This window comes from Onychomys torridus, chromosome 7, assembly GCF_903995425.1.
Source record: "Onychomys torridus chromosome 7, mOncTor1.1, whole genome shotgun sequence".
NCBI classification, from domain to species: domain Eukaryota; kingdom Metazoa; phylum Chordata; class Mammalia; order Rodentia; family Cricetidae; genus Onychomys; species Onychomys torridus.
In genome coordinates this window covers 17,389,492-17,401,858 of record NC_050449.1, presented here as the reverse complement: position 1 = coordinate 17,401,858, position 12,367 = coordinate 17,389,492, and the positions used below count along the sequence as shown (strand labels likewise).

The window sequence follows — 12,367 nt, the reverse complement described above, 5'->3', positions numbered from 1 at the left end:
TCTAGTGCTGTTTTTCAACAATCCCAGCCATGTAATTATTCATCTTCATCAAATCTGTGCATCTGCATTGCTAATTATCGATTCATCCGTGCCTGCACTGGGCACAGCATCTGCAGCTGTCCTGTACTGCTTTTGAGTCAGCATTGTTTTTACACATCGCCGGAACAATGAACAATTCTGTCTTCTGAGAAACCTCCTTCTACACCTGTTTCTACATGGACTATTAAGACCAAGATAAAAGGACTCATTTAATTGCTACCTACTCCTCCTATACTCTCCCCTTCCCTTCCCTCTTTCATTTCCACTCCCTTCCTTTATCATCCATTTTCAAATCCTTGTAAAAAGTCAAAATTGTATTAAAATCAAAGCTAGGTGTGGTGGCATATGCCCTAATCCCAGAATTTAGCTGGGCAGTGGTGGCACATGCCTTTAATCCCAGCACTAGGAAGGCAGAGCCAGGCGGATCTCTGTGAGTTCAAGTTCTGCCTGGGCTACAGAGTGAGTTCCAGGAAAGGTGAAAAGCTACACAGAGAAATCTGTCTCAAAAAACAAAAACAAAAACAAAACAAACAAACAGAAAAGCCAGGTGTGGTGGCATATGCCCTAATCCCAGAATTTAGGAGGTTAAAAGAAGATTAGGGTCAGGTGGTGGTGGCGCAGGCCTTTAATCCCAGCACTCGGGAGGCAGAGCCAGGCAGATCTTTGTGAGTTCGAGGCCAGCCTGGTCTACAGGCGAGATCCAGGAAAGGTGCAAACCTACACAGAGAAACCCTGTCTCAAAAAACCAAAAACTAAAAGAAAAGAAGAAAGAGGAAGAGGACGAGGAGGAGGAAGAGGAGGAGGAGGAGGAAGAGGAGGAGGAGGAGGGGGAGGAGCAGGAGGAGGGGGAGGAAGAGGAGGAGGAGGAGGGGAGGAGCAGGAGGAGGGGAGGAAGAGGAGAGGAGGAGGGGGAGGAGCAGGAGGAGGGGGAGGAAGAGGAGGAGGAGGAGGGGGAGGAGCAGGAGGAGGGGGAGGAAGAGGAGGAGGAGGAGGAGGAGGAGGAAGAAGAAGAAGAAGAAGAATCCAAAGTTATCCTCTACATAGTTTGAGGCTAATCTGAGCTACAAGAACCTCCAAATCAAACAACAGCCAGGCAGTAGTGGTCCATGCCTTTAATTCCAGCATTCAGGAGGCAGAGGCAGGTGGATCTCTGTGAGTTCAAGGCCAGCCTGGTCTATAGAGTGAGTTCTAGGATAGCCAGGGCTGCACAGAGAAATCCTATCTTGGGAAAGAAAAGAAAAACAACAAAAGTCCAGCCAGACTAAGTGTTACAAACCTGTAATCCCAATGCTTGGGAGATGGAGGGAAACCTTAATTTGAGGCCAGTCTGAACTACATGGGTCTCTGTTTCAATAACATCTTTGTTGGGCAGTAAAGGCTTGCTGCCAAACCTGATGCTCTGAGTTCAATCCCTGGAACCCATACGGTAGAAGGACACAGAACCCACTCCCACAAGCTGTCCTCTGAACCCCACATGTGCATCATCTTTAGATTTTGTGATTGAGAGGGGGCCTTAGTCAAGGCCTAGAGAGAAGAGGAGAAAAGAAAGGAAGAACCAAATGAGGTCCCCTCTTTCAAAATGAATCTATCCAGTGTCAAGATGACATCAAACTAGCCAGCACAATGTATGCTGAAATTGCATCAAGCCCCTCTTCTGAATCCATTGAGATGATTGTGGGATGTTGTCTCTCTCTGAACTTCCTGTTGTGGAGACCTGAAGCCTTGGCTGTTTCTGCGGCTGCCTCACAGTCTGCTGCCTCTCTCTGCTCCGTCTGCCAGCAGAGGAGGACGCTTTTGTCAGCCTGGGCTGCAAGTCCAGGGGCTTGACTTCATGATGGTCAGGACATCAGTGATGGATTTGAGGACAACTCAGATCTTAGAGAGCTTGGGTGTGGAGCTCTCTGTTGCTCAGGTGACCTGTAAATGGCACAGCTCCACCTTCAGATCATCAAGCTCCTCCCCCTTGCTGCCTCAAAGGTTCCCAGCTCAGCTATGGCTGGGCTGCTCCTTGCTGCCTTACCTGGTCCAAAGAGCCTGTTTTTCAATCTTTTAGTTTGGTGTTTTATGTTGATTTGTGGGTTGTTAATTTGCATATATTGAATCAACCTTGAATCCCTCATATGAAACCAACTTGCTTGTAATGTATGTTTTTTTGTTTTTGTTTTTGTTTTGTTTTTTGAGACAGGCTTTCATTATGCAGTCCCGATGGCTGGTACTCGGGAGATCTGCCTATCTCTCCCTGCCCAGTGGTAGGATTATAGCATGTGCCACCAAATCTGGTGTGTGATCATAACATGATCTTGACTTTATATTGTATCTATGTTTGCAGAGAAGCTGGTTTGTAGTTGTACCATCATCCACTTTGGGTATCAGAATTACATGAACTTCACAGGATGAGTTTGGTAGTGTTCTTGTCCTTTCTTACTTTATTTTTCTTAATATTTGTGTATGGATGAGTATGGGTGCCACAAGAAGCCAGAAGAGGATGTAGGGTCCCTGGAGTGTTTGTGAGCTACCCAACATGGGTGTCGAGACCTGAGAAAAGTATCAAGCATTTTTAACTGCTGAATCATCTTTCTGGCCCCTGTGGAGAGTCTTTTAATTACTATTTTCATCCAACCATCTTCCCGGTTATGAACTTTAGTAGTTTGAATGTAATTGGCCCCCATAAGCCTATAGGGAGTGGCACTATTAGGAGGTGTGGCCTTGTTGGAGTAGGTGTGGCTTTGTTGGAGAAAGTGTTAACTGTGGGAGCGGGCTTTGAGGTCTCATATGCTTAAGCTATACCTAGCTCAGTTCACTTCCTGCTGCCTACAGATCAAAATGTAGGACGCTCAGATCCTTCTCCAGCACCATGTCTGCCTGCACGCTGCAATGTCCTGTCATGATGATAATGGACTAAACCTCTGAAACTATAAGTCAGGCCCAATTAAATGGTTTCTTTTATAAGAGTTGTTATGGTCATGGTGTCTCTTCACAGCAATAGACACCCTAACTAAGAAATGTTAGTAGCATAAGTGGGGTAGGGTACTGTTGTGATGCTTGACCATACTTTTGTTTGAAGGAATATGAACCTTGGGACTGTGAATTAGAAAAACAGTTGAACACTTTAAATTCTGCTTAATGAGCCATCCTAGTAGGAGTATGAAAAACAGTGGTGTTGCATATGATTTGATGAACTGTGGGGGCCTGGCTCAAGAGGTTTCAGGGGAGAATTTTAGTATATAGCCTAGAAATCGTTCTTACAATTTTGTGAAGAATGTAGCTACATTTTACCCTGTCTGAAAAGTTTGCCTGTGGCTAATTTGAAGAGTTTTTGATTAATTCCAATGGCAGACAGAGGAAACTCAAAACAATCTAGTATAAACTCTGTTGTGTGGTTATTAGAGTTAACTCAAATGAAGATGTATAATGAAAAGGAACAAATGGAGCAAGGAAAAATACAAAATGTATAATTTGAGGAGGAAAGGAGCACCAGGAAGTGGAATGGAGCTAAATCCTATGTTCAAAAAGATAAACAGATTAAGAAATGGAATAAGGGAGCTGGGTGGTGGTGGCGCACACCTTTAATCCCAGCACTAGGGAGGCAGAGTCAGGCGGATCTCTGAGTCCAAGGTCAGCCTAGTCTACAGAGCAAGATCCAGGACAAGAACCAAAACTACACAGAGGAAGCCTGTCAGGAAGGAAGGAAGGAAGGAAGGAAAGGAGGAGGGAAGGAAAGGAAAGGAGGAGGGAAGGAAAGGAAAGGAGGAGGGAGGGAAAAGGGAAAAAAGGAAAAGGGAAAAAGGGGGAAAGGAGGAAAGGAAAGGAAAGGAAAGGAAAGGAAAAAATGAAAGGAAAGGAAAAGTAAAAGGAAAGGAAAAGAAGGAAGGAAGGGAGGGAGGAAGGAAGGAAGGAAGGAAGGAAGAAAAAGAAATGTAATAAGGGGCTGGAGAGATGGCTCAGTGGTTAAAAGCACTGGCTGCTCTTCGGAAGGATCTGGATTCATTTCCCAGCATCCACATGGCAGTTCATAACTGTCTATAACTCCAGGTCCAGGGGATCGGATACCTTCACACCAATGCACATAAAATAAAGTTAAATAAATTATATTAAAAAAAGAAATGGAATAAAGGGAGTGGCGACCTCAGAGGAAGATCCCACCCAATTTGTGAAAAGGAATTAAAGAAAAGCTGAGTTGGGTGTGGTGGTGCACGCCTTTAATTGTAGCACTGGGAAGGCAGAGCTGGCAGATCTCCGAGTTTGAGGCCAGCCCGGTCTACAGATCCAGTTTCAGGACAGCCAAGCTTAGGTGGTGAAGGGAACATGGAAAAGATAAAGCTGGTGAAGATGTAATAGAGCAGGCGGCCATGTTCCAGTCCCACCAAGCAGCAGAACTTTGCAGCTTTGGCCATGAGGTGTTGGCTTTAAGGATAGAAGAAAAGGATTATGGAGTTTGCCTCTGTGCCTAAGGAAGGCCACTGAGGCCAGTCATGTGTCAGTGGTGTCCCTGCATGGAGACCAGAGAGGCCATTGCATGAAGCTTTGACAGTGAAGCCCTGGATTTCCTTGGAGACCCCAAGACGTTGGACATGCCAGAGTCATGGGATACCTGCCAAAGAGAGCTGCTAATAGGAAGCAGAGCCAGCCCAAGAGAAAGAAGTGTGTTGCAGTCAACAGAACTGAAAGGAGTGGGAGATCTGAAGACCCTTGACATCAGACATGGAGATGCAGAGTTTGGAGTTCGCCAATCTGGTTTTTGGACTTGCTTTGGTCCAGTATTTCCTCACTATGCTCCCTTCCTTACATTTTGGAACAATACTGCATATCCCATGTCATTGTATGTTGGAATTATGTGATCTATTATTTGAATTTGATTTTATAGGGATTATAGTTAAGAGACTGTATGAATTTCAAAAGAGACTTTGAACTTTAAAACATCATCGAGACTGTGATAGATTATAGGGACTTTTGAAGTTGGACTAAACACATTTTGCATTATGATATATATATTATGACAAGCTTATGAGGGTGAATAGAATGTGGGAGTGGCACTATTAGGAGGTGGCCTTGTTTAAGTAGGTGTGGCTTTGTTGGAGGAAGTGTGTCACTGTGGGGATGGGCTTTGAGGTCCCCTATGCTCAAGGTACTCCTAATTCAGTTCACTTCCTGTTGCCTGCAGATCAAGATGTAGGACTCTCAGCTCCTTCTCCAGTACCATGTCTGCCTGCATGCCACCATGTTCTGCCATGATGATAATGGACTAAACCTCTGAAACTGTAAGCCACCCCAATTAAATGTTTTCCTTTATAAGAGTTGCCTTGGTCATGGTGTCTCTTCACAGCAACAGAAACCCTAACTAAGACATGGATCTGTTTTAAGTGTTGTCTAATTCTTCTGGATTGATTTCAGTAAATTATACATCTTTAGAAATTTTCCCATTTCTACTAGACTTTCTAGTTTGTTGGAATAAAGGTTTTTTAAATATTCCCTTATGACCATTTGGATTTCGCTGGAGTCTGTTGTAACTCCCTTCTCTCTAATTTCATTAACGTGGGTCCCCTTTCTCTGTCTTTGGCTAATATGGCTAAGGGTTGGCCATCGTGATACATTTTCAGAGGAACAACTTTGTGTCTGCTAAATTTTCTATATTGTTTTTTAAGTCTCTATAGTTCATGAATTTCTGCTCTGAATTTTATTTCTTGCCATAGGCTGCACTTGAGTATGAATTACTTCTTTTAGTGCTTTGAGGTATATCATTAGATTGTTTATTTTTTTCTCCTTAATTAAAAGTTGTTTATTATTATTATTATTATTTATATGATTTGTGTCTGTGAGGACGTCATGGCAGACCTGCGGTATCAAACAACAAATCATGGAATTGGTTTTCTCCTTTTGCCTTTACATGGATTGAGGGAGGGATTTGGGGTCACAGATGTTACACAGAAATCAGCTCCCTCTCTGTTTTTTTTTTCTGGAGCTGAGAACTGAACCTAGGGCCTTGTGCTTGTTAGGCAAGCACTCTACCACTGAGCTGAATCCCCAACCCCTCTGGTTTTTTAAAATGTGATCATTTATACTCTATACTTTCCCCCACTAAGAATAGAACTATCTCATCTGTACCCCAGAGGTTCTGGTAGGCTGTACTCTCATTTTACCTGTTACCTGCAGATCAAGATATAGAAGTCTCATCTCCTTCTCTAGCACCATGTCTATCTGCATGGTAGATTTTGTCTCTTCCTGAGGGTGGTGGCAGGCCTCTTTAATGCCAGCACTTGGGAGGCAGAGGTAGGTGGATCTTGTTTTTGTACTGAGGCTTGCTTTGTGGCCTATACTATGAACAACCTTAGGGGAGGTTCCATGTGCCACTGAGAAGAACGTATATCCCCTGTATGTTGGGTAGGCTATTCTGTGGATATCTACTAATTTTTATTGATCTATGGTTGTAGTTAGAGTTTTCCTGCCTGGCCCACAGTCAAGACAAATCTCTCTCACCCACCAGGCCCATAGACGCTCAGACCCAACCAAGTAAACATACAGAAACTTACATTGTTTACAAACTGTATGGCCGTGGCAGGCTTCTTGTTATTTACTTCTTTTATCTTAAATTAACGACAGTTACTTCCACTGACCCAGAAATTGATATATTAGTTTCTCAAATACAAAGTCAAACAGCTCACTTGTTTTGTGCCCTTTTCTCTCTTACCTTTATAATAAAAATATTTTTTAAAAAAATCAATGAATTTTATTATTTAGATGCACTTATTATTTTTTTATTAATAATCACAAACTTAGTAGGGCATAGTGGCATGGCATGGTGCACGCCTTTAATCTCAGCACTCTGGAGGCAGAGGCAGGTGGATCTCTGGGTTCCAGGCCAGCCTGGTCTACAAAGTGAGTTCCAGGACAACCAAGGCTACACAGAGAAACCCTGTCTCAAAACACAACACAACAACAACAAAATAATCACAAACTTGGGAGCTGCTTAACAAGTTTAAGATTTTTCAAAATGGGGTGCTGTATAATTAAGATTATTAAGTGACAATTTTTTTGCTTATCTTTGTTTTTTGTTGTTGTTGTTGTTGTTGTTTTTTCGAGACAGGGTTTCTCTGTGTAGCTTTCCGATTTTCCTGGATCTCGCTCTGTAGACCAGGCTGGCCTTGAACTCACAGAGATCCGCCTGGCTCTGCCTCCCGAGTGCTGGGATTAAAGGCGTGCGCCACCAGCGCCCCAGCCTGCTTATCTTTGTGAATCACAAAAATACACACAGACCTTTCCTTTCCTAGTGTGGCCTAAGACAATTCTTCACCAACTGTGTCTCAACGAAAAAGCTAAAACGTTGAACCAGTGCAAGCCGGAGTGTGTGCAGACATATAAGAACACTGCTGGCATGTGGAATTCTTACACATTTTCTTGTAACGCAGGAGAGAAAAAGCCACCCACCTGCCCACCCAGAATACTATGTGAGTATATAACTATAGCTATATAAATTACATGGTCCATAACAACTTCTCAGCTATCAACAGATTACACAGATAATGAGTGTCTCAAAAGATTATATCCCCTGAGCCAGGGCTCTTTTTTTCTATTTGTGTATGCATAAACTTTTTATGTTTTTCTCTATGTCTGAAGTCATGTCAGAATGAAACAGCGCAACCTGGGGTGAAAAGTGGAACACAACCTCCTCACACCTGACTACACAGAAGATCCCTAACACATACTATACGGCTCACTGTTAGGTATTCAAGGTGAACCTCACAGTTGACTACACAGAAGATCCCTAACACATACTATACGGCTCACTGTTAGGTATTCAAGGTGAACCTCACACCTGACTACACAGAAGATCCCTAACACATACTATACGGCTCACAGTTAGGTATTCAAGGTGATGGGTAGGGCGTTTTGATAGTGGGATCAAGGTAAGAAAGCCACTGACCCATTGACAAGGTAGACAGAAGATTTTTGGGGAAGGGTAGATAAAAAGTGAGAGCCGGGAGGTGGTGGCATATGCCTTGTGGTGGCACACGCCTTTGATCCCAGCTCATGAGGCAGAAGCAGGCAGATCTCTATGAGTTTGCGGCTAGCCTGGTCTACAGAGTGAATCCAGGATAGCCATGGCTGTTACAAGAAGAAACCCTGTCTTAGAAAACCAAACATCCTCCTCCTCCTCCTCCTCATTGTAATAATAAGCGAGGGCTTTTCTTGGCATTGAAAGTTAAGTGGATAGGATAGTAGGATGACTTTCAATGAGGAGAGAAGTGGAATGTAAAATGTAGAGGAGAATGTGACAGGGATTCAAAGGGTAAGACAAAGGATCCTGAGTGACCTTGAAGATTTGATTGGTTAAACAAATGAGAAATGAAATTGGCTCAATATCTTTTTCAGGAAATGCTTAACTTAGCAAGCCAGGAAAAGTAGAAAAAGAAGTTAGAGGCAGGCAAATTAATTCAGCAAGGAGGACAAAAAGCTAAGGAGAATGTCATTAAAATGTTTGATTCTAAGAAGCAAGTGGAACCCAACAGAGGCTGGGAACCTCAGCCATAGTCTACACGCCTATAATCCTAGCATCTGGGAGGCTGGGGGGTAGGGGGATCCAAACTTCAGAGCTAGCCTCAGCTACATAGGGAGTGGGAAGCCAGCCTGGACTACATGAGACTCTGGCTCAAAACAAAACAGAGGAAAACAAGTAACTAAATAAAATAAAGCCCATTTCCCTGCAAGTAATCTTAATTAAACTCATTAGGTCACAACAACAAACAAAAAAAGAAAACAAATCACATGAAAGCAGAAATGGGACGAGATGTGAAGAGGAAGGAAAGAATAGAGTGGTACTCTCCTACCTGCTCCAGTAGTAAGGACAATACGCAGGGCAGGCCTCTCCTACATGCTATACAAGCACTGTCACTGGGCCACACCCAAGCCCATTGTTCTTTTATTATTTATTTATTTATTTATTTATTTATTTATTTATTTTATTTGGTTTTTCGAGACAGGGTTTCTCAAAACCTGTGTAGTTTCAGTGCCTGTCCTGGATCTTTCTCTGTAGCCCACCCTGGCCTCGAACTCACAGAGATCCACCTGGCTCTGCCTCCTGAGTGCTGGGACTAAAGGTGTGTGCCACCACACCACCTGACAACCCCATTTTAGTTAGGACAGAATCTCACTAAATGACCCAGGCTGGCTTCAAATTGGTGATCCTCTCATGGTAGCCTATCTGAAGGGGCTGGGATTACAAGCACCTACCACTATGACCACCTGCATATAAAATGCTGTTTGTGTTTGAAACAAGGCCTTACTAGGCAGCCCAAGCTGGCTGGGAACTCACTATGGGCTAAGGTTAGTCCTGCACAAAAATCATCCTGTGCCCGACTTGATATTAACTTCTTGTAGTTCTTCTTCCTTATTACGATACACATATAAAAGAAGAGGCTGGTCAGCCAGATAACCTGAGGCGGAGAACTTCTGTCTGATGCCTCCTGCCACTGCCTTCTGGTCAGGTCTTGGCCTTTTCTCTCTCTGTAAAAATACAAATATCTAAGTTATTGTATTATTTTGTCAATTGTGAGAATGTATGTTTATTTTGAAAAATTAACTGGAAATGTATAAATTTGTAGTGTCCTTGAAGTTAATGCTATGACATTTTTGTTTTAGCTATTAATTTTAACTACTAGAGACATAATTATTTGTTTGAAAGAACAGATCATTCAAAAGAAGAAATACTCATTTTTCTAGGGCTCATTATCTCTGCTTGAGATTCTAGTCTTTTTAAAAAGATGGTTTTTTTGTGTGTGGATGTTCTGTCTGCATGTATGTATGTATGTGCACCATGTGCCTACCTGGTGTCCACAGAGGCTGAAGGAAGCTGGACACCTGGGACTGGAGTTAAAGATGAGCCAGCACGTGGGTGCTGGGAAGTGAAGCTGGGTCCTTGGGAAGACCAGCCAGTGATCTTGATTGCTCAACCATCTCTCCAGCTCCTTGGCTATCATCTTAAGTGAGAGACTGTAAGTTCAGAGTAGCCATACTGCTTTGTTCAAGCTGGCTAGAGGCGACAGCCACAAGGCACAACGGCTACATAAATTTCCAATGACTCATTCCCAAGACTGACAGCCACACCCCACATGCACACACCCCTTAGGTTCAGGCATCCTTTCCTTTTTGTTCATAGGCAGCCCATTTGACTTACATTCTAACAACCCCATCCCCCCCACCCACACACACTACACACTTAGACACAGCTCTTCTCATTTTTTCTCTACAGCTCCAAGGAACTGAGAAAGTTTATACTGTAGACCCAGTGTGGAAGCTGGATTCTTAAGAAGTTACTCTTATTCCTTGCCCAGAATTTGATTTATTACAATCTATAGATCATTTTTCGTTGTTGTTTTTAGATTTATTTATTGTGTGTGTGTGTGTGCAGGTCAGAGGACAATTTGCTGGAACTGATTCTGGGCCTAGAATTCAGGTCTTAAGGCTTGGCAGCAAGTACCTTTATAGCATGGACCCTGTTACTGGTCCCAAGCTTCCTGGTTTTAGTTTTCTGACTCTTTACTTGACCCTTCAACACGTTCACAATGATTTTCTGCTCAACAAGGAAAGCACACTCGATCCTGTCTCGGGCCCATTTAGCACACATGGACTCACCATAGGCCTTGTTAATGTATTTTTCTTTTACACACTCTCCTAAGGACTTTAGGTCCCGTAGCACCAACCTGGCACACAGAGCATGCAGATTTCAGTGCTTTCTCAACTTTTTTTGGTATAAAGGGAAACAGTTCTACAGTCAGGGGCTTGACAGCCTGTTTTGTTAAGACACTGCTTCGTGGAAAGCCTGTCTCTGAAGGTCAAAGGATAGGCACTGAGGATCTCCAAAAGACCCTTCCCAGGAAGTGGAAAAAGAGACTCGGATTAAGAGATATTGGGGAAGTAGCTTCTGCCCTGCTTACTGGCTGGTAAACGGGAACTTTAATTAAACACGGGCTCTTCGACTGTGCCTTCTCCCAAATGTGGAGGACTGAACCAGCAGGCTTTCTCGGTGCTGACACTGGGTCCAGGTGGCGGCCGGGACTTGAAACCGAAGGGCCTGTGAACGAACTTGTCGCACGGTCCACTACTGTTATCTCATTTTCCCCAAGGTCAAGGAACTGGTTACTAGATGCGAGTGTGGGGAACCCACCAGAGTAGCCTCTCGGGAGGGTCAAGCTTGCAGTCCGACGCCACTTCTGGTGGCAGGAGACAAGTTACCATCAGGCTCCAGGACCAGCGGGACCCGGACCGGGTTCGTAAGGCCCACCGAGTAAAAGGGCGGGGCGGCGGGAGCGGACGGAGTCACGAACGGACCCGCTAGGGCATGCGTGGGTGCGTGCGTGGCAGCAGGCGCTCTCCGCAGGCAGTTCAACGGCAGCAGCGTCCCCACCCGCGCCGGCCAGGGAGGAGGCCCGCAGCTCGCAGCCCCGGCAGAGCGCCGCGGGGGTCACGTGACCGCGCTCGGGGGCGGGGACTCGCGGCCTGGCCGGCCCCGCCCCCCCGCCCCGCCCGCGCGCATGCGCGCCGTCCGGGGCGCTGAAATTCAAATTTTGAACGGCCGTGGTAGCCGACAGACCCCGGTGCCGAGGCCCGAGGCGACTGGGTGTGGGAGAGCCCCGCCGCCCGGACGCCTGCCTTCCTCCAGGAGCTGTGCCGAGCCCGCACTCACCTCTTTCCTCTTCCTGAATTCGAACCGCCGGACCCACCGTCTCGTAGTCCACGCGTGAGGCCTGGGGCGATGGACCCGTTCACGGAGGTGAGAGACTCTGCGGGTGCTGTGAACCATGAGCCCCGCGGACCCCCGCCCGCGCTGGCTGTCAGCCTGCGGCCCACCGGCGGGCAGCGTCGCGCGTGCGCACCGCGAGCGCGCAGTCCGGGCGGAAGCCGCGGGGTCGCAGCCCTTCCCGGCTCTGCTGCTGCGCCTGTAGCTCGGGCTGTTTCAGGGGAAACGGGCAAGCTTCAGGCTCTGGGGAAGGCAGGGAAGACAGGGCCTCAAAAACCCCACACTAGCCCCGAACTCCGTGTAGCCGAGGCTGGCCTGCCTCCACCTCCCAAGTGCTGGCACTAGGTGCGAGTGCCGGACTGCTCTAGCCTGCCCCTGCCCTTGGGTTCCCAGTGACTTCAAGCGCGCCCCCCTCCTTTATCCGAAGTCTTGCCTTCTTCTCCTGGGAGAGGGCGGCTTGGGGCCTGCTGGGCCCGGCCCTCCCGGAAAGCTGGGATAGTTGGCAGGGTGGAGTCGGTCCAGTGACTCGGACTGAGTGCTTGGAATCTGATGGGGAGTGATAGAGGGTTCAGGGGCCCTGAGGAGCTGTGCACTTAA

General features: G+C 45.9%; 2 protein-coding genes across 9 annotated transcripts in view; one reads left to right on the top strand and one right to left on the bottom strand.

The window, feature by feature from the left end:
- The window catches only part of Kiaa0895 (KIAA0895 ortholog), a 54,624-nt gene extending 42,791 nt beyond the window's left edge, over positions 1-11,833 (bottom strand). For 2 of the 4 annotated variants that reach the window (XM_036192141.1, XM_036192142.1), the window contains exons 1-2: positions 11,198-11,477; positions 9,468-9,537 (exon numbers count right to left, since the gene is read on the bottom strand). Coding sequence is in view for 2 of the 4 variants with exons in the window: in XM_036192143.1 (XP_036048036.1) it covers positions 9,468-9,531; positions 11,717-11,833 (181 nt within the window). In the remaining 2 variants the exon portion in view is untranslated. Of the gene's footprint in view, positions 1-9,467; positions 9,538-10,665; positions 10,685-11,197; positions 11,478-11,716 lie in introns of those variants that run through there. The other 2 variants (XM_036192143.1, XM_036192140.1) reach the window with 2 other exon arrangements.
- Anln (anillin actin binding protein) overlaps positions 11,771-12,367 on the top strand; it is a 63,904-nt gene continuing 63,307 nt past the window's right edge. For all 5 annotated transcript variants that reach the window (XM_036192135.1, XM_036192138.1, XM_036192136.1 and 2 more), the window contains exon 1: positions 11,771-11,803. In XM_036192135.1, coding sequence (XP_036048028.1) covers positions 11,786-11,803 — 18 coding nt within the window. In that variant the 5' untranslated portion in view covers positions 11,771-11,785. The remainder of the gene's footprint in view (positions 11,804-12,367) is intronic.